The 20821-nt window shown below is 35.9% G+C and overlaps 1 protein-coding gene across 7 annotated transcripts in view; it reads left to right on the top strand.

Annotated features, from left to right (window-relative positions):
• The window catches only part of CLEC16A (C-type lectin domain containing 16A), a 96392-nt gene that overhangs the window by 14149 nt on the left and 61422 nt on the right, over nucleotides 1–20821 (top strand). For all 7 annotated transcript variants that reach the window (XR_005931457.1, XM_030002342.2, XM_030002340.2 and 4 more), the window contains 6 exons: nucleotides 683–857; nucleotides 2480–2533; nucleotides 5095–5208; nucleotides 10532–10760; nucleotides 12163–12292; nucleotides 16435–16535. Coding sequence is in view for 6 of the 7 variants with exons in the window: in XM_030002342.2 (XP_029858202.1) it covers nucleotides 683–857; nucleotides 2480–2533; nucleotides 5095–5208; nucleotides 10532–10760; nucleotides 12163–12292; nucleotides 16435–16535 (803 nt within the window). In the remaining variant the exon portion in view is untranslated. The remainder of the gene's footprint in view (nucleotides 1–682; nucleotides 858–2479; nucleotides 2534–5094; nucleotides 5209–10531; nucleotides 10761–12162; nucleotides 12293–16434; nucleotides 16536–20821) is intronic.

Raw genomic sequence — 20821 nt, 5'->3', positions numbered from 1 at the left:
TTTTTCTTCATCTTAGTTTTAATTCTGCTAAATTTAGTAGATATCCAGAAGACAAAAAAGGTATTTTGTGCTTCTGAATCTTACTAACTTTGTCATTTTAATGTTCCCTTTTCTGTGTATCATCTCAGTAGAACGGCTTTCTGAAAAAATTCTAGGAAAAAAATTTAAACTGGAAAAGTGAACTTTATTTAATATATGAACTGTCAGACCTGAAATTCCTGTGTGATATTCCACTATCAACTACAGGAATATTTTGTTGATTCATGTTATTCTTGGTTTGCCTTCCCACCCCCACCTTAGAATGGGCAGCTATTTCTGGCTTTCTTAAAGTGAGGAGGTAGATGTTAAATACAGCATAGATTTCTTCTTTTATTTTCGGAAACAAATCTTAACATTTTTTATGTCTGGCTTGTGAAAAGACTCTGGCAGCAGAAAGCGAAGTTTTGTAAAAACATTGCTTCTGAAAACTTGGGGAAAAACTTGATATGTGCAACCTAAAGCACATATAAGCCTGAATAGTGTTTGCTAGCTGCATTAGTTGACTTTACTGAAAACATCTTCTTTAGGCAGGTGATATGCGCAAGGTGATCTGTGGAAGGGATGCACGTTAATTCTTTCCTTAAGTTTTTAAGACTTTGACAATTGATTATATCTGAGACTTACTTTCAGCTCTCTTTTTCAGGCACAGAAATAGGGGCAAACTGAGTGACCTGGTAGCAGAACATCTTGATCATTTACATTACCTTAATGATATCCTTATCATTAATTGTGAATTTTTAAATGATGTGCTGACAGACCACCTACTTAATAGGCTCTTTCTTCCCCTCTACGTGTATTCATTAGTAAATCAAGATAAGGTAAGCTAATACCTGCAAACAATTAAGTTTTAAAGGTATTACTTGCTTTCAGTATGTGTAATGATTTGTTCAGCAGGTGTATTCTGTAGTAGGGTTAATACTGTCGATATCTTATGTTTGTGTGTTTTACATGAAACAGCTTAAATAAGGTGACTGTAGGGGAAATACACTGAGGTTGAATTTACGGGCAAAAGAGATGAAATGTTGTTCACCAAACAGGTACTGTTTTGGATGACATGGTTGTTAAATGCTAACAGTAGTGGAGACGAGAAGAGCTGCAAATTTGGAACAGGGTTTAAATTTCTCTGATGCTGGGAGATGTGTGATTTCCTTTTCTGATATGGTAACTTTTCTCCTGGCAAAAGCAGATTTTAATATCTTTTCCCAGTATATGTGCAAATTTTCCGTGGTGTAAAAATCCATTCCAGGTAGAAAATACAAAGTTTTTGTTTTGATACTTAATTCTTCTATTTGCAGATAAGCTGTGTTTGAACGTGGTACAGTTGAATATATTTTTAAAGCATAGCCTTTAAATTTAGTGGAAAACTAATTTTTAATGAAATAGAAACTGTTCTTTTAAAACCTCTACAGGTTCCTGTATTCACTTGTCTTTAAAAAAAAAAAAAATGCACTGTTCAGTTTATTTCTGTTTTTTTTCTTCTTTTTTGTTTTCCCCCTCCCTTCCCTCTTCTTAATCTTCTGTAGTGGTGTTTGTTCTTAAGGAACACAATGCTTTGTGAATTTCAGCATACTTTCTTTAACCAGAGGTCAAGTTTCTTGCAAGATAATGAATTCAGTATATTGCATGTGCGCTGAAGACTGAATAACAATCAGCTTCTTGTCTTGCCATTGATAAGGCCATTGAAATAGGGTGAAGCAGACTTCCTGACTTTTACTTTCATTTCAGCTATTCTAACTCTTTCCATTGACACATGTACAAAAACCTGCTTGTCCTCCTGTTTTCAGGCAGATGTGTCTATTGTCATGAGGTCAGAGATATTTGCGATTGTAAAACTGGGCTGTTCTTGCCTCTTGAGATAACCGATTAATTTATTCGGTGGTGGTTTTTAAAGTATCACTAATTTATCTTTAGAAACATCTTAATTAACACTGGTATATAAATTTAGCACTGTTGTGCTCAAGTTATACTTCAAATATTTTTGCCTAATGTGATTTACTTGGTTTAGAGGAGTGTCTGTCAAGACACATGGTTTTATTACGTGGGTAATATTTCATTGCCTCCAAATAGCTAATTTTTAGAGCAGACTTTAATGAATGTTCACTGAGAAGTGCTTTTTGAAGGAATAGTAGCATAGTGAAAACCAATATACTTCTCAGATACTCATCTGTTAAATTTAAGTTATCAAAGTGGCTATGGAAGACAGTAATCAATAGTAATATTTTAAGCATGTAGAGTAAGGGACACGCTTATTTGGAGAGTCTTAATTTGAAATAGATTACAAGAAGTGAATGTTAAGGAGCATGATGCTTTCTGAACATTTTGTAGCAGAATGTGGAACAATACAGTATTAAAAGTTTTGTTTGAAATTAAATATTAAGCAGTGTAAATGCTTTAACTTTGTATAAATAAATCAGCATTTTTTGTAACATTTTTTCCATAGGGTGGAGAGCGTCCAAAAATAAGTCTCCAAGTTTCTCTCTATCTTCTTTCTCAAGTAAGTATTTTAAGTATTTTGTCCTATTTCAGAACTTATTTTGCAGTAGTGTTATGATTTATAAATTACTGTATTTTCGTCTATTTTGGCAAAGCCATTAAAGACAATTTGGCAAATGAAGTTTTAAACAGATCAGTTTCCATTTAAAAAAAAAAAAAAAAAAGCAAGATCTTTTTATAGACAGACAAATAGCTTCTTACTTGAGTTAATATCATTCTTCTGAGGATCCCATAGCACAGGGTAGCCTTTAGAGCATTCAGTGATTATAGTTTATGTACACCACCAGACAAGTGGTGTGTAATAGAGCCATGCAACATGCTAGGACAGAATTTATTAAAATTGCAGGTGAAGTTTAGATAGATGCTGTATTGCACTTTTTATCTGTCTAAGCTATGGAAGAATCCATGTTTGAATTTTCCTCTTTTGAAAAATAGAGGGAGCAATGATCTCATGGGGTTTTTGATTGCTTTAAAAAAACCCAAACAACCAAACCCCCAAATCCCAAAAAACTCACGACCACCAAAAACTCAAACTTTCACACAATTTGAATTTCATTATGCCTATACCTTAAATCTATAATTAAGTATTTGTTACTTCTTTTTCTTACCAGTCCCACCTCCTTTTCTTTCAGGAACTTATTTTCAAATGAAGAGAGTTTTACAGTGGATTTTTTTTTTTATTGTAGAGAAATAAAATCTTTTTTCCCTGTAGTCTTTGGTGCATTTCTGTGAGACTAGTTTTCTTAAATTAACGTTCTCTGAAAATAGTTTTGACTTGTATTCATAGAATGTATACTTCTTTCTTTCTTTGAACTTACGATTTTGCATTAGTAATTTTATTATGGTCTGGCCCATAATTTCATCTTCTTTTTTTAAGAACTTTTCTGAAAAATGTGATTTTCCAGGATAAGATAATTTGATGCTTCTCAATTTAAGCCTAAAAAATTGTGATGTTGTGGGAGTTATTTACCACAGATAAAACCTTGGGAGCAACAGCTTCTTGTAACTAAAAGGATCTGCGTCATAGGGTTGTATATGTTGACCTCTTTCAACCTCTTTGATTTCAGCGCAAGTCTTGGCTAGGTATCAGTTCAGGATTTGCATCTTGTTCTTCATTGCTTTTAATAAAGAAAATTGAACTTTTTTCATAACCATATAGAATTGGGACCAAATTTTGTGTATCAGAATGGGTTGTGATGCAGAAAATCAAGCTACTTTTTCTGTAACTGGCAGAAATGCATCTTTTTCCACCTCTTTTTAACCTAGAGTCTGTCTTTGATGGAGTGGGATCTGAAAGTGTACACAGAGTATCTGAAAAACCTTCTTAACTATTTCTCCTATTGACACCAGGCATACGCTTTAGGCATTAGTCATATATTAGAGACAAGTGTCTGAGAGACTCATACTAGCTGATGAAAATCCACTGTTGTAGATTTTCATCCACTCTTCACAAAGTGAACATGTAATGTACTTATGCCAAAACGTGCCTGTGTATAGTCAAGCTACACCTTCTGAATTGGAAGAAGCTTGAGGTTGTCCAAAGTATTTTTGAAGTGTGTTGCAACTTTCTGAAGTTTTACATAGGTCACCACCACATGCTAATAATCGCTTCACTTTTGAAGCTCTGAAATGGTTCTGACTTTAATCAGAAAACCTGTGGAGATCATGTTTAGCTAAATATTATCAAAACAATGATTAGGTTTACTGATTTAGAAATTATTTGGGGATTTTTCATCTAGAACCACTGTTTAGGGATCGAGTTTTGATATTCCTGGAAAGAGAATGGATATAAGCTGACATAAGGTTATTGTGGCTGGACCTGAGCCAGTTCTGTCCAGAAGCCAGTTGTTTGCTGGCCCAACTTCGTAAGCCTTGCCTCAAAATAGAGTGGCTAGTGTAAACAGAGAACTCTACTAAAGCACCAATGCACTTCTGGATAAGTGCTTTAATGTTGTAGGCAGTATGGCCTTTATTCCTGTGTTATGTAGCCACTTTGTAGCTAGACCATAATTCATTGTGATTTCATAGCCAGAAAAGCTGTTTCTGATCCAGTTCAGCCTATTGCATGACACTTACTCGTGAATCACTGCAAAGTAATTGTGTGCACAACACAGAACTTACTGGAGTCCTCCCAGTCATTGGCATACAAGGTCAGTGGATGCTGTGTACAATAATCAGTTTGTGTAGTTTCTTAAAAAAGCAATTTTCTGGAGCAGTTTTAATTTGGGTTCCTTGCTAGAATATCACACAACTTTCATCTCAAAGCTGATGAGGAGAGAGAATTGACATTTCTCAGAAGGAGGGAAGAGTATGAAGAATTATTAAAACTAGGTAGCTTAAAATGTAGAGAAAGGTCAAATACCTGTAGAGAGGATTATGGTCTCCTGTGTTTTGAGGTAGACTTCATGAACTATCAGTGTTACCAATTGTACTTTACTGTATATGTAAACTTAAGATACCGGTTTAACAAGGTCAAAGAAGTATGTTCAGTGACTGAAATTATGAAACTGTATGTGTTCTGTAATATATGTCTGATATTTCTTTCCACCCTTCTTTTAATAGGTTTTTCTAATTATACATTATGCCCCTTTGGTGAACTCATTGGCTGAGGTTATACTTAATGGTGACCTCTCGGTGTTTTCTTCTAAAGTTGAGCAAGATATACAGAAAAACTCAGTAAGTAATATTTTTTTTTTTTTTTTTTAGAGGCAAAGAAAATATTTGAAAAATAAAATCAGGTACCTGGAAACTAGTAAGCTAAGGTGATTGTGTTTAGGAGAGAAGAGCACCAATAGCAGATTTCAGCTTTTGTTGTTGGATATGATAGCAGAAAAATGTTCTGTGCAACTTACAGTATTATGTTCTTGTCAAAGTTGAAATATTTTTGTGCGTGCATATGTATTTCAGGTAGTGATATAAGAATGTGTAGGACACAAATTAGAATACTTAGTTGCTTCTGCAGGGGTCAGGCACTGCAAAGGCTTCCATCATTTTGATGGGACACTTCTGTAATTCAGTCTTCTGTGTTCAGTTTTTGTTATCAGCTCTTTGGTAGTGAAATAAAAATGAGTCATCACAACTTTCCTGTCAAATTATTTCCTTATGCAACTTGTAGTAGAAACGAGAGACTTAGAAGAAATACTTGGCCTTATGGTAAATCCTTTAGATACAGAAGGAAAAAAATATTTTTGTCTGAATATTCCCAATGTTTTAGCAGTAAAACTGATCATCTCTGAAAGCGTGCATCAGAGAATATAGACCAGCCACAAATAGATGGGAGTGCTATCACTTTGTCATTGCCCTTGTACCTTCAGATTCAATACTGTTTGGATGTTGCTAGATGCTGTTGTTAGTGTTTTTCTAAGTGTGTCATGTATATGATTTTTTCCCTTTTGTTGTGGGTTTCACAGTTTGTGAAATGCTTGCTTGTTACTTTTTAAAGGCCTATTTGAAGATGGTAATAAGAAGGGGGTATGACCTTACTTTGGTTCAGAGGCTTCTGACTAGTTCTGTCTAAAGATTGAATATGTCCCCTAATGTCTGACTGGTCAGCAAAGAGTTACTGACTGAACGTTTGATTTATAACAAGCAGTAGATTGGTTCTTCTGCACATTCTTTCCAAGCAGTGGCTATAGCTCTGAGAGTTTCAAGGGAGAGATATGCTTCAACTCTTCTATGATATAAGTCAACTTTTCCAAGTTTCTTCCTACTGTGCAGTGGATGGAAGCTGTGTGGGCTGATCTTAGCTGGTAGCTTTTGTGTTCTGTTATTTTGTACTGTTGACCTTGATACTTAGAATCTAATCTTTTTTAGAAAAAAATACAGTGGAATGGTAGAGCTGACTGAATGCTTTAAGATAAAGCAACCTCTTACTTGTGTTAGCAAATGTCTGACCTTCTGCTAGCTGCATGCTGAATGTCATTTGTGTTGCTTGTGCAGAAGCAGCTTTGTTACTAGGAAATTTGTGGCGAGATGGTGGGGCAGCAGTTGTTGCAGAAGTGAGATTTTTTTTTTTTCCTGTTATAGTTACTGTACAGAGTTGCAAAATACCTGTAGCATATGTTTGTGTGTTTGCACTAATGTTAGGAATATTAGGGGTTTCCTATGAACTTCTGTTCATCTCTTCTCTTATGTTTGTGGTACTATTTAGGTTGCTGCTTCTTACTGGTCTTAAAGACCATGCCTCATGGCATGTAAACTGGGAGTTCTGTCATACCCGAACAGGTAGTAAATAGGAGGGGTATTGGCTTTCTAGGATAGACGCTTAGCGAAACTGCTAGAGGTGGAGCTTTGTTACAGGGAGAGCAGAGTGGTGGCACTTCTGGTGGATGAGGAAAAAACTTCCATGGGATAAACTTTAGTTTTTAGTAACCTGTACTGTCAGAAAGTCTACTGGTGAAGGTTGGTTATTTGCAGAAAGAGCAGGGAGTAATCTTCAGCAGAAGAGCTCCATGCCCTATTTCCAATGAGGAGAGCTATCAAGTGAGCTGCTCGCACGTTATGGGCATGAACAACTACTGCATATATTGCATGGTATTTTCTCCTGATACACAACAGTGTGGCTAAGGTCAGCTGTAGATATGGAGGCATAGACAAGTAAAGGTGAGACAGTTTCTTGTTGCTCTGTGGTAGGACTTAGAGCAGAAAGTTGATTTTTGAGTATTGTTAGCCATTTCAGGGGCTGTTCTTTGGACTATAAGGTGTATCAGGAGCATTGCAAAGTTATAACTGTGGTGTATTCTGTTGCAAAGAAATGATAAACTTCTATTGAATGTTGGAAGCTATTTCAGAACCTACTTTAGAATTGCTTGTTTTGGGCTTAGTAGAGAAAAGTGATGAGCAAGTTTTTTTAATTTACTTTTTGACTGAGTTTAGAATTGTGTTTGTTCTTAAGTCAGACCCAAATTTATCTTTTACTAGTTCCTTTCTGTTAGAATTTCCCATGGTAATCATTCTGATACTCTCCTAAGCTTGTTGTTCTGGGGATATCTCTGTGTGTTCTGGTGAGCCCCAGTTATCTCTAAACCCCTGCTCTGTACTTAACATTGCTCATGTCTTGCAACTGATACATGTCTTGATATATCTAAATTGAAGTGTAGCTGTCAGTTTCTAACTAACATGTAGTTTCTAAAACCCAAAGTAAGTAGAACCTCATGTCTATATTCACATTCCTAATAAGATGAATTAAAGTGGCATGAGGTGTAAGGAGTATGGACTGAGATTACTAGAAGCAGTGTCAACATGTCCTCTTGATAGGAGACTAAATGAGTAAAGAATACTTAACAAAAATAAAAGCTGAGAAGGGTTGCAGTTGTTGTATATAAATGCAACATATCCAGAGTTATTTAGGGCAAAAGAGTAAGGGTAGTTTTCATGACAGGAAGAAATAGTACTTTTTACTGGAAACCAATTTGTGGAAAAAAATCACCAGCAGATCTAACTGCTGATAGCTGATGAGTTGGCCATAACCTACTCATGGAGATCAGCTGAACATCATAGGGCAGTAATGATTGCCCAACCTCCAATGAACAAGTTCTCCACCTCAAAGTGTAGCAAATTAAGATACACTTTTCTTTCCATATTTTTTCCCTGTATTTCTGGTTTTAGGTGGCATCAGAAGAAATACTAACTCTTATCTCATGGTGAGAGTTGAATATGTGTAGCCAACAGAATGTATTTAAACTTGTTAGCAGTCATCACACTAAGGTTTACCTTACTTCCTGTGAGATCTGTTTTCCTGCATAATTCGGATGTGGGCCAGTTCTACCTATTTCATGTTTCTTGTTTAACCTCCTTTCTCCTTCCTGTAAAAGTTTTTACTGGTACTGCCTTATTTTACCAGCACACATTGCACAAGATAAACCATAATTGAAAATATGGTTGAAAGACATTTTAAAAGTATAAAATAGCAGTATCTCAAACTGTATAATCAACTTAGATAAACCATATACTATGTAAATTAATTTTAAGTCTGATTTTAGAATGTTTTAAATATATAGCCTTGTTATATTTAGCAGAATAGAATATATATGTTGACTTTTTCTCAGCATTCTTTCTTGAGATGGACCAGACCATGTTTCAATGCTTATAAGCACATTGCTGTCTACAGGTCTCTTCTGTTATTTTGCTAATGTGGCTAACAGCATATTAAAAATTCAAGGATGTTAAGTACATGCATTCTTCATTTAAAAAAAAAATGTAGCTACAGGATTCTAGGAAGCAATTGTAAGAAGTGAATGCAGGAAAGGGAAAATACATTATGCAACTTGCATGCTACCTTTCTTTTTTTCCCTAAAGAATAGGACTTAATACGTTCTTCCCTTTCCTTATGACTTTTCTGACGAGAAGCCATCAATAAAAGGTAATCTGGTTGTAACTCTGGTTGTTTTATGACTTTCCAATGTTGCAGTTTGATCAGACTAAAAATGTATCAGAGAGTTTACTGGGGGACATAAGTGTGGTAAATTTCACGTTGTGGGTTTTTTTTGGTATTGTGAAAGATTCTTCCTACTATATGGTTTGTTTCAGTGCCAAGTGTAAGGTAACTTATGCAAGATTTGTGTAAAACCTTTTTAAAAAGTCAGAACATTCAGAGAAACATTTTGGCCTTTTGACTTGTAGAAGGTTTCTTCCCAGGTCTTTTCCTAATCTCTTATTTTTTATGTAGAGGTGTTCCTTATTAAGTGAAGGGAGGGATTTTTTCCAAACTTTTTCTGAGGTCTCTTTGATGCACTCATCTTCAATACTTACTGTACTTGAGTCACCTAAGGCAGGGAATGGAATCAGTTTTGTATTTACTCTAGTCTTACTTCTTTTCTCTTGCCTGCCCTTAAATTTTTAACCCTTTAGCCAGTGTCAGCTAAATGTTATTGAAGTATTGAGGTCTGAAAAGTAATGAAGTTTCTGTAGCAGTCTTGTTCGGCATAAACCTGTGCTGGCAGGAAGCCCCCAAACCATGGGGTTCACTTCTCAGTAAGAGAGCTTTGGCCTATGAATGTTTATAGCTCTGGGTGAGAGAGAGGGTGTACTCTGGTAATCTAGCTGCCATGCCTAACAAGTGGGAAGGGAGCTCAAAGCATCACAGTGCAGAAACAATCTGCAAAATTGTGGGAAACCTATTTTTGTTAGTCCTGCTAGTCACAAAACTTCTTGTGGTGTCTTGTGTCTTTCTGTAAGAATACATTGTTCTCTATTTTTAGAATGGCAGAGAGTCTTCGAAATACTTATTCCCTCTGGGAGAAATTTGTCATCTAAATTTATTTTCTCGCTCTGTAAATTAATAGTCGGGAAAATCAGGTATTGATTGAATACTGTTTGCCTTCTTGTCCAAAAGACTTGAAAAGATAAACTACTGATCTCTTTGGGCAGAACACAAGTATAAAAGTCTAACAAATGAAGTGGTGTTGGTTTTCCGGACTTGGTAAGTCAATGTCTGGAGGTCCAGAAAGGTTGATGTCAGTGCCATTTATTCCTAGTTGATACAAGGACTAGTATGCTGTTGAGGGAAGCTCAAGAGTCAAGAAAAGTTCGCAGCATAGAGCATTGGGTTTTGTCCTTGCTGCTGCCAAAGACGTTTTAAAAGTATATTTCATATTAATACATGGCTGTCAACACATACTTTGGATTTTGCTGCCTTTATCCTTTTTTCAGAATGTGTCTTAATTTTGTATGTACTAGCTGTCTCACCTGTTAAGAAAGTTCCAAGAAGGGAAAAAATTTTAATAAACTTCTATTGATGAAATAGGTAGTTCTATATCTTCTTGTCTCAAGAAGCCATACTTTTTAAATGACGTATCTTTAGTATATATTACTTTGGAGATAATTGTTCTACTGATGATTTGATACAACTTGAGGTCTGCTTTCTTGTATTTTAAAATGGATTGGAGATTTGTAGGTGGTATGCTAATTTACATTCTCTTTGATATGGACTGAAGTTTCTTTATCAATTAGAGTTAAAAATGTCTTGCTGTAACTCAGTGTAAACTCTTCAAATTTACAGGCAAAGTCGAGCATCAGATGTTTCATAAAACCAACAGAAACACTTGAGAGGTCTCTTGAAATTAACAAACAGAAGGGGAAGAAGAGGGTGCAGAAAAGACCCAACTATAAGAATGTTGGTGAAGAAGATGAAGAGGAGAGAGGATCTGAAGATAACCAAGATGACCTAGATAAAACTAAAGGTACAGAAGCGAGTTCAAAGGGCATCAGAACAAGCAGTGAAAATGAAGGTGAGTATACCGGCAAATAAAAATCATGCTTACAATTTGGATACTTTCATGAACCTAGATGTGATCTGTTATGTGACTTGTTCTCTTGTTGCACTAGGTGAACATGGGACTATTAAATTTGTTTCAGTCTTTGGCTGTTTGTTTTTTTTTTCTCATGTTAAATCATTTTGTCAGAATATGTACTTCTAATCTGATTAAGAACTATGAATTTCCTATTTTCCTGTAGTCTTTGGCCCTTATCACAAATGCATGCCTTACAGCTAGGTGTTCATGATTATGGGGCACTTTATAAGTGGACTTCACAACTTTGTAACTTTTCTTTCTGTGGTAAGGCAAATGGTGTAGCCACTTTACCTTTGTAAGATGGTTGGAAGTATTTTATGCATGATTCAATGATAAAATTCAACAAGTGTGCTAAAAGTGACAGTACATGGTAGATGATGATATTAAATAGTTCAAAACTCAAGAAAACCTCTTTAACTTTTAGGTTTTTTTAATTGCACGTTTTCAGGATTTTTGACGTAATGCTAACCTTAAGAATTGGTTTTATAGGATGAGTAGTCTTACAGCATATCATAACTGTTTATTTTACTAGTTAGTAACTATTAGAAGGGTGTACGTCAGAAACTAGTCTTTACTTTAGAGAAAAATGGAGAAAAATGTGGCAGAATTGCAAACAATTGAAAAGAAGACCTTTATGCTTTGACAGCCCTCTCCAAGCATAGTTGCATTTTGATTTAGGTAAACAGTCTGTTTGAGAAGGCTTTCCTTAAATGGTGTCAAATAACTAATCGTGTATTGTCTACCATGATTTGAAGAAAATATGACATGATCTGCTCTTTAAACTGGTGCATTTGATAGTCATCTTTGTCCAAATTCTTAAACAGAAGCTAGATTTGGTCTTAATAGTTCTACTTAAAGCCAATAGGTATGAAGCACTTGGGACCAGGTATCCTGTTTGCTGTAATTGTAGAGAGTTATTTACACCCTCTGTGAACCTAGATGTCCACCCATGCCCCAATCTTAGTAGCATTTTCACAAAGAAATTTTTTTTCCAGAAAGAGGTTGTATGTTTTTTTCTTCCTGTGGTTTGGAGGGGAGGGAGATTACTGTTGCTTGTTTATTTGCCAAAATAATCTGTATATTTTCTTTACGTATATTATGTATAAGTATAATTTTCTTGTAGCAGTTAAATTCCCTAAAGAAACGTAAGCAAACTTTTATTGGGAAGAAAATTTGCCTACATCTATTCATTCATTAAGCTTTCTGAGGTTATGGTTATACCTCTTATATAGTTGCATCAGTCACTTGTAATGCAAAATGGAAAATACAAAAGAGCTTGCGATAACCATTTGTTAAAAATATCAAATTTGGGTGTTTTGTTTTTTGTTGTTTTTTTTAGAAATAGAGATGGTAATCATGGAGAGATGTAAACTGTCGGAATTGTCTATCTCTACTGTGACAGAACAGAATACAACAGATGAAGAAAAGAGTGCAGCTGCCTCTGGGAGTGAGATAACAAACTGGAACAGGTATAAAGGAACTGTAATATATTTTGCTGCACTGCTTCCTTACTTGCCCTCCTGTTAACTCTCTCACTTCTCTTAAGGGATGTTTCAAATCTGCTTCCAATTAAAATTACAGGGGTTCTTGTGGATCACAAATAAGTGAGGCAACAGAAAAATGGGATATGGCCTCTCTTCTGATCAGTTTCAGAAATGGTCTTGTTCCTTTGTAAAGTTTGTGCTTTCCTTTCATTCCAGAATTTTCTAAACCTCTAAATTAAGCCAGAAGAAGTTTTCTTAATGATATTTATGGTCACGTGTCAATTTTGTATACATCTGTAGGGGAAAAAACTAGGAAAATTACTCAGTTCAGGGCTGAATTTTGCAGAATTTTAGTAGTAGTAGTTGCGAATAAACCCAATCTAACCTATGTACAGTTTCTAAGGTCCATTAGTATACCTTAAGGTTATTGAAAACTTCTCTTGGAAATGCAGTTTTTAAGTGTTTCTGGGAGCAGAAATTGCCTTGACTTCAAAATTTAAACTTGGATATATTAAATACCCGTAAGACGCTTTCTCAGTAAGAATTTTGCATTCTTGTTATTAGAATGATAAGGAAAAGAAATGGAATGTGCCATCTCTGACACAAAAGTAATTGCAAATGTGTCCCTTGGGGAAATGCACATTTTTAATAGGATTTCAAATTTATTTTTAAACTTGGGAAATGCTGCCTGGTATTCCCAGAATTTCATTCTGTCTCCATTATAGCTTTGATGTAGCTTAGATTACATTCATTAATAAAGATAACATTTAATTTCATTGTAAAAGTGAAATTGAACCTTGACTTGAACTGGCTTTAAAATACATTGTTCTAGATTATTGATATTTTGACTAAAATATGTGCCAAATGGCTTTTAGAAAGAAATTGGCAATGACCGCACTGAATGCTAAAGCAACTAGGATGCTCAGGTCTTGAAAAGTGCAAAATACTTAGATGGGAGATGTCAATGCATTTGGCAAATGTCTGCATTTCAGGACTCTTTTGATCTGCAGATATGATCTGACAGCATCCTGCATCTTTTCTAAAAATAAACAGCATCAAGGAATGTGCAGAGCTAAAAATACTTTTAAAATGAGGATAGACCTTGTGTAGGGCATTTCTGGCCTTAGTTTTGTAAATGAATTTCTGGAAATATCAGTGGATAAGCTGCTACAGTTTAAGATTATGTGTTATTCCATATGCCAAATGTAATATTTGAAACAGTAGCTAAATCTCTCAAATTTGTTCAAGTGTGTATAGCTTCTTTCCTACAGTGATTGGAATCACTGAGTCTTGTGGATAAGGTGAGCCATATGGATAAGGTGCTATGTGGTAGTGGAAAATGCACTGATCTTTTATTTCATGCTTGAAGTGGGAGAAACTTCCATAAGTGGAATAATCATTAATGATTGTGGTAATAGTGATTCCTAATGTGTTGTGGTCTTCAGTTGTGGACACGCTCCACAAGAATAAATAATTTGAAAAATACCTGTATGGCATTTGATCCGATTTCTATCAAGTCATTAGTAAAAAGCTAGTAAAGGAAGAAAATGCTTACAGAATTAAGAAATACGTTTGAAAATACTTGCCATGTAGCCTTTAATATTAAAAGTGTTTTTTAAAAATTGTCCAATAGTTGTTGAAAAATAAATGGAAAACAGCACAGTTTGCAGTTAAAAATCTGTAGCTGTAAAAGGTAAGTCAAATTTTCAATTTCCCTTAGCCCTTTTTTCTACTGTGAAGAATATAAAAGAGAAAGTTTCAGTATTTTTGGTGTAACTTTATTTTGATGTGCCTTACTACTGGAAAGTTTAAGCCTAAAGGCTTGTTTTAAATTAACTTCCTTTTATGATATGCTACACAGTGAAGTTCGTTTCCAGAATGCAAAACCTTCATGCTATGTTGTGCCTTCTGTTGCTGCTTCCTTATAGCTGAAGTTTTTCTGGGTCTGTCCTATTATTTAGTCTGTATGAGGATCTGTTGATGAGTGGGATTCCTAGAAGTTGTTTTGGCTTCAGATTATTGCGATTGAGAGTTTGATAATGCAGATAGATAGACACAGCGAAGAAGCATCTGGAATGAAAACTATTTCTCTCACTGCTGTAATCATATTTTTTTAAAGTTATGTAGTTTCACAAACCTAAGTAGTATGTGGGGAAAAAACAGTGAAAAATGCATTAGAGATTACAGAAGTTGTTCAATGTAATTAAACATGTAACCATGTAATATTAGTGTTAATGGAACAGCTACTGATATTTCTGCACCTTTGACCTCTTAAAACATTGGTTTTAATAAAATTAAAATAAATACTACTTTTACATCGTAGGTCAGTTTTTAGGGCAATGACCAGCTAATGTTGGTCTGACAACAGACCTAGTGTTATCTAGCATTTAAGTGTTTTAGTAATCTTGAACCTGGATATCTTAGTCCTCTTTCTTCTTTAGGCCTTGAAGCTGAACTCCCTTTGCTATGTGCAAAGCACCCCATTTCAGGATGTCATGAGGCTTGTAGGGCTTGTTTAATGCTTAGGAAGACTGAAGGCACTCTTGATTTATTTTCAACATTGCTAATTCTTTAGGCTGTTTTTGCTTGAGTAGTTACGTTCTTTTGAGATCTACGACAGGAACATCACATGTGAAATTTGGCTTGGGTACATACAGCAGTGTTGAACTTGGGCAAAGAGGGATCAAAACTCAAGTGGCATTTAAGTATATCACGGAGGGTGCTTGTAATCCAGCTTCAGAAATGCACAAACATATGACTGCAATGTCACGAACTGAGCAGAGGAACTGTGTACTGTTATTCTTGTCATAGCCTTCTTTTACTAAAAGAGAGCATGTTGTTGAAATGTGCGTGGAGCTGACGGGAAGTGTTAAATACATTGTTATGACTTGGGTTGACTGGCTTACTGGGATACATTGAGTGTGACAATGAGGGTGCCACAGGTCTGGAGTAGGTATAGAAGTATGTTGTGTTCTGATCTTTGATAGCCCTTCTGACCCGTAGGTAACCGCAATGATGAGTTTGTAGTGGATGCTTCTTGTCTGCTAGGTCTGAAGATAGGAAAATTTATTCGGTTTTATGACTTCGGAAGTTATTTTAATGTATTTTATTTGGATGTAATTTAGGTAATTAAGGATTTTTTTTTCCTTTCACTGTTAAAAAAAATACTTTGAGAGGTAGGAATTACCTCTTTTCAGTCAAGGTTCTAAACTCTCTGCTGGTGACACTGATGCTTCCCTGATTTTTTTAATTTTTTTTTTTTTCCCCCTGTCTGGGCCACCTGTGAAAATGGTTTTAATTTCTACTTGTGCTCTGAACTGACTGGATGCAAGCCTGCTTAAGACAAGAAGCCAAGTTGCCTTGCCATCAAACTTATGCTAACAATCAGCTAAATCTCAGCCATATCTGATTTGTCCAGATGGCTTCTGGATTAAATTGACTTTTGTGGTCTGTTCAGGGTACAGGTGAAGGGTGAACTTGTCACTGTTTGTAGCTTCCTATGTATGTGTCATAGATCAAACATGCTTAAACCCAGGAAAACAAAGCTCATTTGCAGTCCAAAGCTTTCTTTTTTCCATTCAGACGTTTTCTCCTTGTTAATTTTTCATTCCTATAACTGTTCGACAGTAAAGTTTTTCTCTGATTGTTTTAGAATAACCTAGTTTCTTTCAAACTTTTGGTGAAAACTGCTTTCTTGTAATACTAAAAACTTTTCAGCTCCATTTACTATGTGATTTTTAAGGTAGTCATTTTCTTTTTTATACAACAGTGATAGCAGCTCCTTGAAGTTTACTTATGTATACACTTAAAACAAGCTGTACAATGCTTCTGCATATATACTAAATGTGCTACAGACAACCCAGTAACTGTGTGAACAATCAATTCTTGGGAAAGTATTATGTAATAAATCCCATTAAAACATCAGAATTAATGTCAGGATGTAAATACAAGGCATGACTATAATCCGAGTGCTCTTAGGCAGGTTAATCTTTGTTTAATGCCTAAAAATGTGCATTACTGTAAATTTGCCTCTTCCATTAACTACATGCAGAACAAGATAGTTAATAATTTTTCTGTAGATATGGTCTTTTTCTTCATAACCATTTTAAAATTACGCCTTTCCACAGGCCTTTTCTTGATATGGTCTATAATGCACTGGACTGTGCTGAAGATGATTACTATGCCCTCTTTGTGCTCTGTCTTCTATATGCAATGTCACACAACAAAGGTAAGCAATTTTTGCTTTTTCCAGAGAAAATTGAGACACATGGTTTTAGACAGGCATGATCTGTTTGTAACTTGTTTATGTATGCCTTAAACAGTGAGAAATTCTTTACATGGGGGAGGCAGAAATAAGTATGCTGTAAGCAAAAACAGTTGCTAAGGATCACTGTTTTAAGAACAATTTGGTAGAAAGCTTTGAACATCAGGTAACTTTTCTTCCATAGGTTTCTTGGAATTGGAATAGGATTATTGTGTTTCGTTTTTATCTCTTAATTTCAGTTGAAGCCCACTATATTCAATCTACATATATATGGGATCCAGTTCTTTCCCACTTTGCATGTGTTATGATTGCTACATGTAAGCCAAGTATAAAACGTAAAACTTCTCCCCACATGTTAAAATTAAATATTTGTATATTTTAAACATATAGATAATGCACCAGGCCTGAGAATCAGATGTGATCATGGAAGTCATGTATTGCCTATTTCTATCTAGCTTTGACAGTCCTTCAGTAATTCTTTTTATACTATCCAATTCCTCAACAGCCTTCTCATCCATTGTGCCATAATCGATTGAGCGCTTGTTTAAGTTGTCAGCATTCTATGCCATAATACATCTTGCAAGTCTCTCAAGGAGCCTGGACTATTTTATAAACTAGCAAAACTATGTTAAATGTGTACTTCATTATAATTCAGACAGTATGAGAATATGTAACCTTTTCTAAGGGATGATTATGGTTAGCTTTTTTGCTGTTTATTTTTGTGTGCATTTTAAATAGATTCCTTATGGAGCAATAATATAAACATCTCGTACATGTGAATAATCATGTGTTTCAGGAATCAAGAGCTGAATTTAAGTTACTTTCTGCTTGTGAGGATAGTTTCTACAACATACTAGTAATTTAAATGAATCAACTGCTACAGTAAACTGAGCAAAAGAGCATCAGGTGTGATGGCATACTTAAAAGTAAGGATTCTGTTCTAGCTTCGAGGTACCTCTAATGAGTGGAAATTAATCTTGAGGGAACTAGTTAAGCTGATCCCCTCCTGTTCTCCTCCATCCTCTTGATGGTTTTATCTTTTTCCCGGAATGAAGGAATGCTTCTCTGAGATTACAGTTTGCAGACAATTTCAGGACTTTCACAGTCTCTTATGATGAGATAATAACACAACTAATATCACCAAAGATAGCACCACAGCCTTGCCGTGCTCTAGCACTCTCTGACTTGCATCTCTGATTTCCCACACCCCTCTGCAACCAGTATACTTTTTCCAGAAAATGTTTTTCCCTGAGGGACTTTTGAACATCACTGTGCTAGAAAACCCTGATGTCAGAGATGGATTCTCTTCTCTTAAAATTCATTAGCTGAAGCTGTGAATAGGCAAAATCATTAGGTGTATCTGTTGCAGCTTCAGAGAGTCCCCGGAAGTCTTTCAATGTCATTGTAAAGGAGAAAGCCTGCACTCTGGGGTTGTATTTCTTAAGAATTCTTCTATTTAAGACCATAGTCCTTCAGCCCTCTGTATTTGCTTTTAGTGTAATTAGTCACTCTTCAATAACCCATTCCCAGAACAAAAGTCTGATACCCTCTCTTGTTCCAAAGATGACTTACATCTATAGTATTGCTGTAAACAGTGAGGAATGCAGCAGATGCAGCCTCTCGCTGCTTAGTTTCAGCAGTCTGTGCTGTTTATTTTTCACCCAATATCCAGGGTTGCCAAGAGAAATACAACAGGCAGTGAAATATCTGTCTTTTAAGAGACTAAAAGTATCCTGGCCCTAAAACTGGAGATACCTTTTATGCATCCAAGGGTTCAAAATCTACACTTCATTCTTTGGTGGTCACATCAGCCCTCTCTAAATGAAAAATTCTTTAGGCTATACACATTGGCTTTCCTTGTCAGCAATTTACATTAGCCTGTTGCTCTTTGGAAGCTATTTTCCTTTCTCCCCCTATCCTTGACCCTAGATCTTAGGTGCTACACAGATAATGACATCCAGTTTTGGTCTTCACTGTCTTTTACCAACCCACTCCTCTTGTGCTCTATAATAGACTGCTTTCAGCCTTGGGGGCCATGGAATCAGCACCTCTGTGTCTTGAAGAGGAGGGGTTTTACAAGCTGCTGATTTAGTGCCCCTGTTTGATGCAAGAGCAGAATGTTGTTCTTTAAAAGCTCAGGAGCTGTACAGCTGCTCCTTTCTACACCAAACTCAATGTCAGTCATGGAAGGTGCCTCAGGATTGAGCTGGAGCCAATGTTTGTACCTGAATTCAGTATAATGCAAAAGATGTGTCTGCTTACAGACTTTCTCAAGGTGTGCGTCAATGATCCTTTTCTTTTACAAAAGGGCATGAAGGTCTCTCTCCAAACATGGAGAGGCCAAGTTGTTTCTCCAGTTTCAGGAAGCAATAAATCTCTAGGAGTTGTGTGCCTAGGATCTGAGTATCTATTTACTGTCTACCTGTCAAAGATGGTAAATGCTCTGGTGAGCACTTGAATCACTTCAAACAAACAAGTAATGAATTGGAAATTTAGGATGATTTCTTGTGACTGAATGCAAGACAAGCTTGTCCTCTCTACACCACAGGAAAATGAGTTGCAGTTTTCTATTTCAATATATTTGCTGTTTCAAACATGTTTCTGATTCTCTAGCTGGTCAGTTTGAATTTCACCTTCCCCTGCTATCCTACTCATTCTGGCACTGTGGAGAAGGCTACAACAGAACACACTAAAAAAAAGCTGAATTGCCCTAGCTTAACCAAGAACTTTGGTTTCAGGCATTGCTTCTAAGGGAGCAGCCTTCTCAGTCTTGTTGCTAAATGTAGACACCCTATTGAGGCTTTTGATTGTGACTCCTTCAGTTTGGATACTGAGTCTGCATTTTGCACCATGTTCTTGAATAAGTTTAAAGAAAATTTGCTTGTTTTTCACCAGCAATAAACGTCCATGTGAAGAAAGCATCCCAAGAGGTACATGTATGCAGCTAAACAGATTTGTTGCAAATTGTATCTGAGAGATCTTTAATCCCAGAAGGAGCCCTTCATATATGTTGCTAGAGCATGTACTGTATCTCAGGAATGCAGAACTCTGCATCCTTGGCAGGCAGTCAACCAAAGGAAAGATGCTGAATATAAATTATTTTGCTGTGATTTCAATTTGGCCGCTTTGTTGAGCACCTGCCTGTTCCTGCCTCATTCCTCCCCCATGTTTTCTTGGTCTCCTCAATGGTTTTCTGCTGGTTAATGACCATGTCCTTCTGTGAGAGCTTAATCTGCATATAGATATTCTCTAAGAAATGTTACTCATAAACAGCTTTCCTTTCCAGAATGAAAACTGCAGCTCTTTACTGAACTGTTAGATTGTTGTGAACACTAATACTCTGATTGCCCTGGTTCCTTAAATGCTTCCTTCCCCCCCAACCCCTTTCTTCAGTCTCATCATGACAGAGAACATTTGTATCACTGTCATTAATCTTCAAACAGACCTTTATTAATTGTTCCAAATACAGATGCTTAGTGAAGAAATTAATCGGGTATCACAAATGGCTTTGTTAGGTAGAGTTAACTACAAGTTCGGGGTTGGAAGAAATTATAAACCTCAATGTAGTCATCTTCTGTTTTATGGGGTTGTTTATTACCATTCTTTAGAACAAGGACAGGTTGATCCTCAGCAATCCATAACTATGTTTTGTTCTAAGAGGTCTTACAGTAGCCAGTATATTCTGAGAAATAACTTTGCTATTTTAGAGGAACAGGTTGAAGAAATATGGATGTAGTTTCCTTATACAACAAGTCAGTGGGAATCTGTGATTTGTGTTGGGGAGAGTACAAAAGAAGAGGCTACTAGTTACAAAATAAAATTCCTATTTTTTAAAAACATGTGAACTGATGACTTACTACCAAAGCAGAATTTAAAATCAGACTTCTGTCTTTTCTACTTCAGCCCTTATGCTCTTCAGATGTATGGCTTGACTTTGATTTGATTTAGATGCAAACAAATAGTCTGAGAATTCCAGATGCAGCAACATGGTTTGGATATCACCAACCGCTTTGGGATTTGAGTGTCTTCACCCTGTAGGCTCCATTTAAGGCTGAGATTTTTTCAGTGATATATAAATGTGTTCAGTCTTTCTATTGTTCCTCCTTTTCCTTGTAATAGAAATTCAAAACTAACTTGCCCAGTTTTGTATTGCTAATTACACTCTTCTGAGAAAACTGCTACAGCCTATTAAATACTTACCTCAAGGCATACTCCTGTTTTCTAATTTACCTTTCTTCCTTCATCCCCCA

The sequence above is a fragment of the Aquila chrysaetos genome, chromosome 25 (assembly GCF_900496995.4).
Source record: "Aquila chrysaetos chrysaetos chromosome 25, bAquChr1.4, whole genome shotgun sequence".
NCBI classification, from domain to species: Eukaryota; Metazoa; Chordata; class Aves; order Accipitriformes; family Accipitridae; genus Aquila; species Aquila chrysaetos.
The sequence above is the reverse complement of the archived record's forward strand: the minus strand, read 5'-3'. Positions and strand labels throughout refer to the sequence as shown.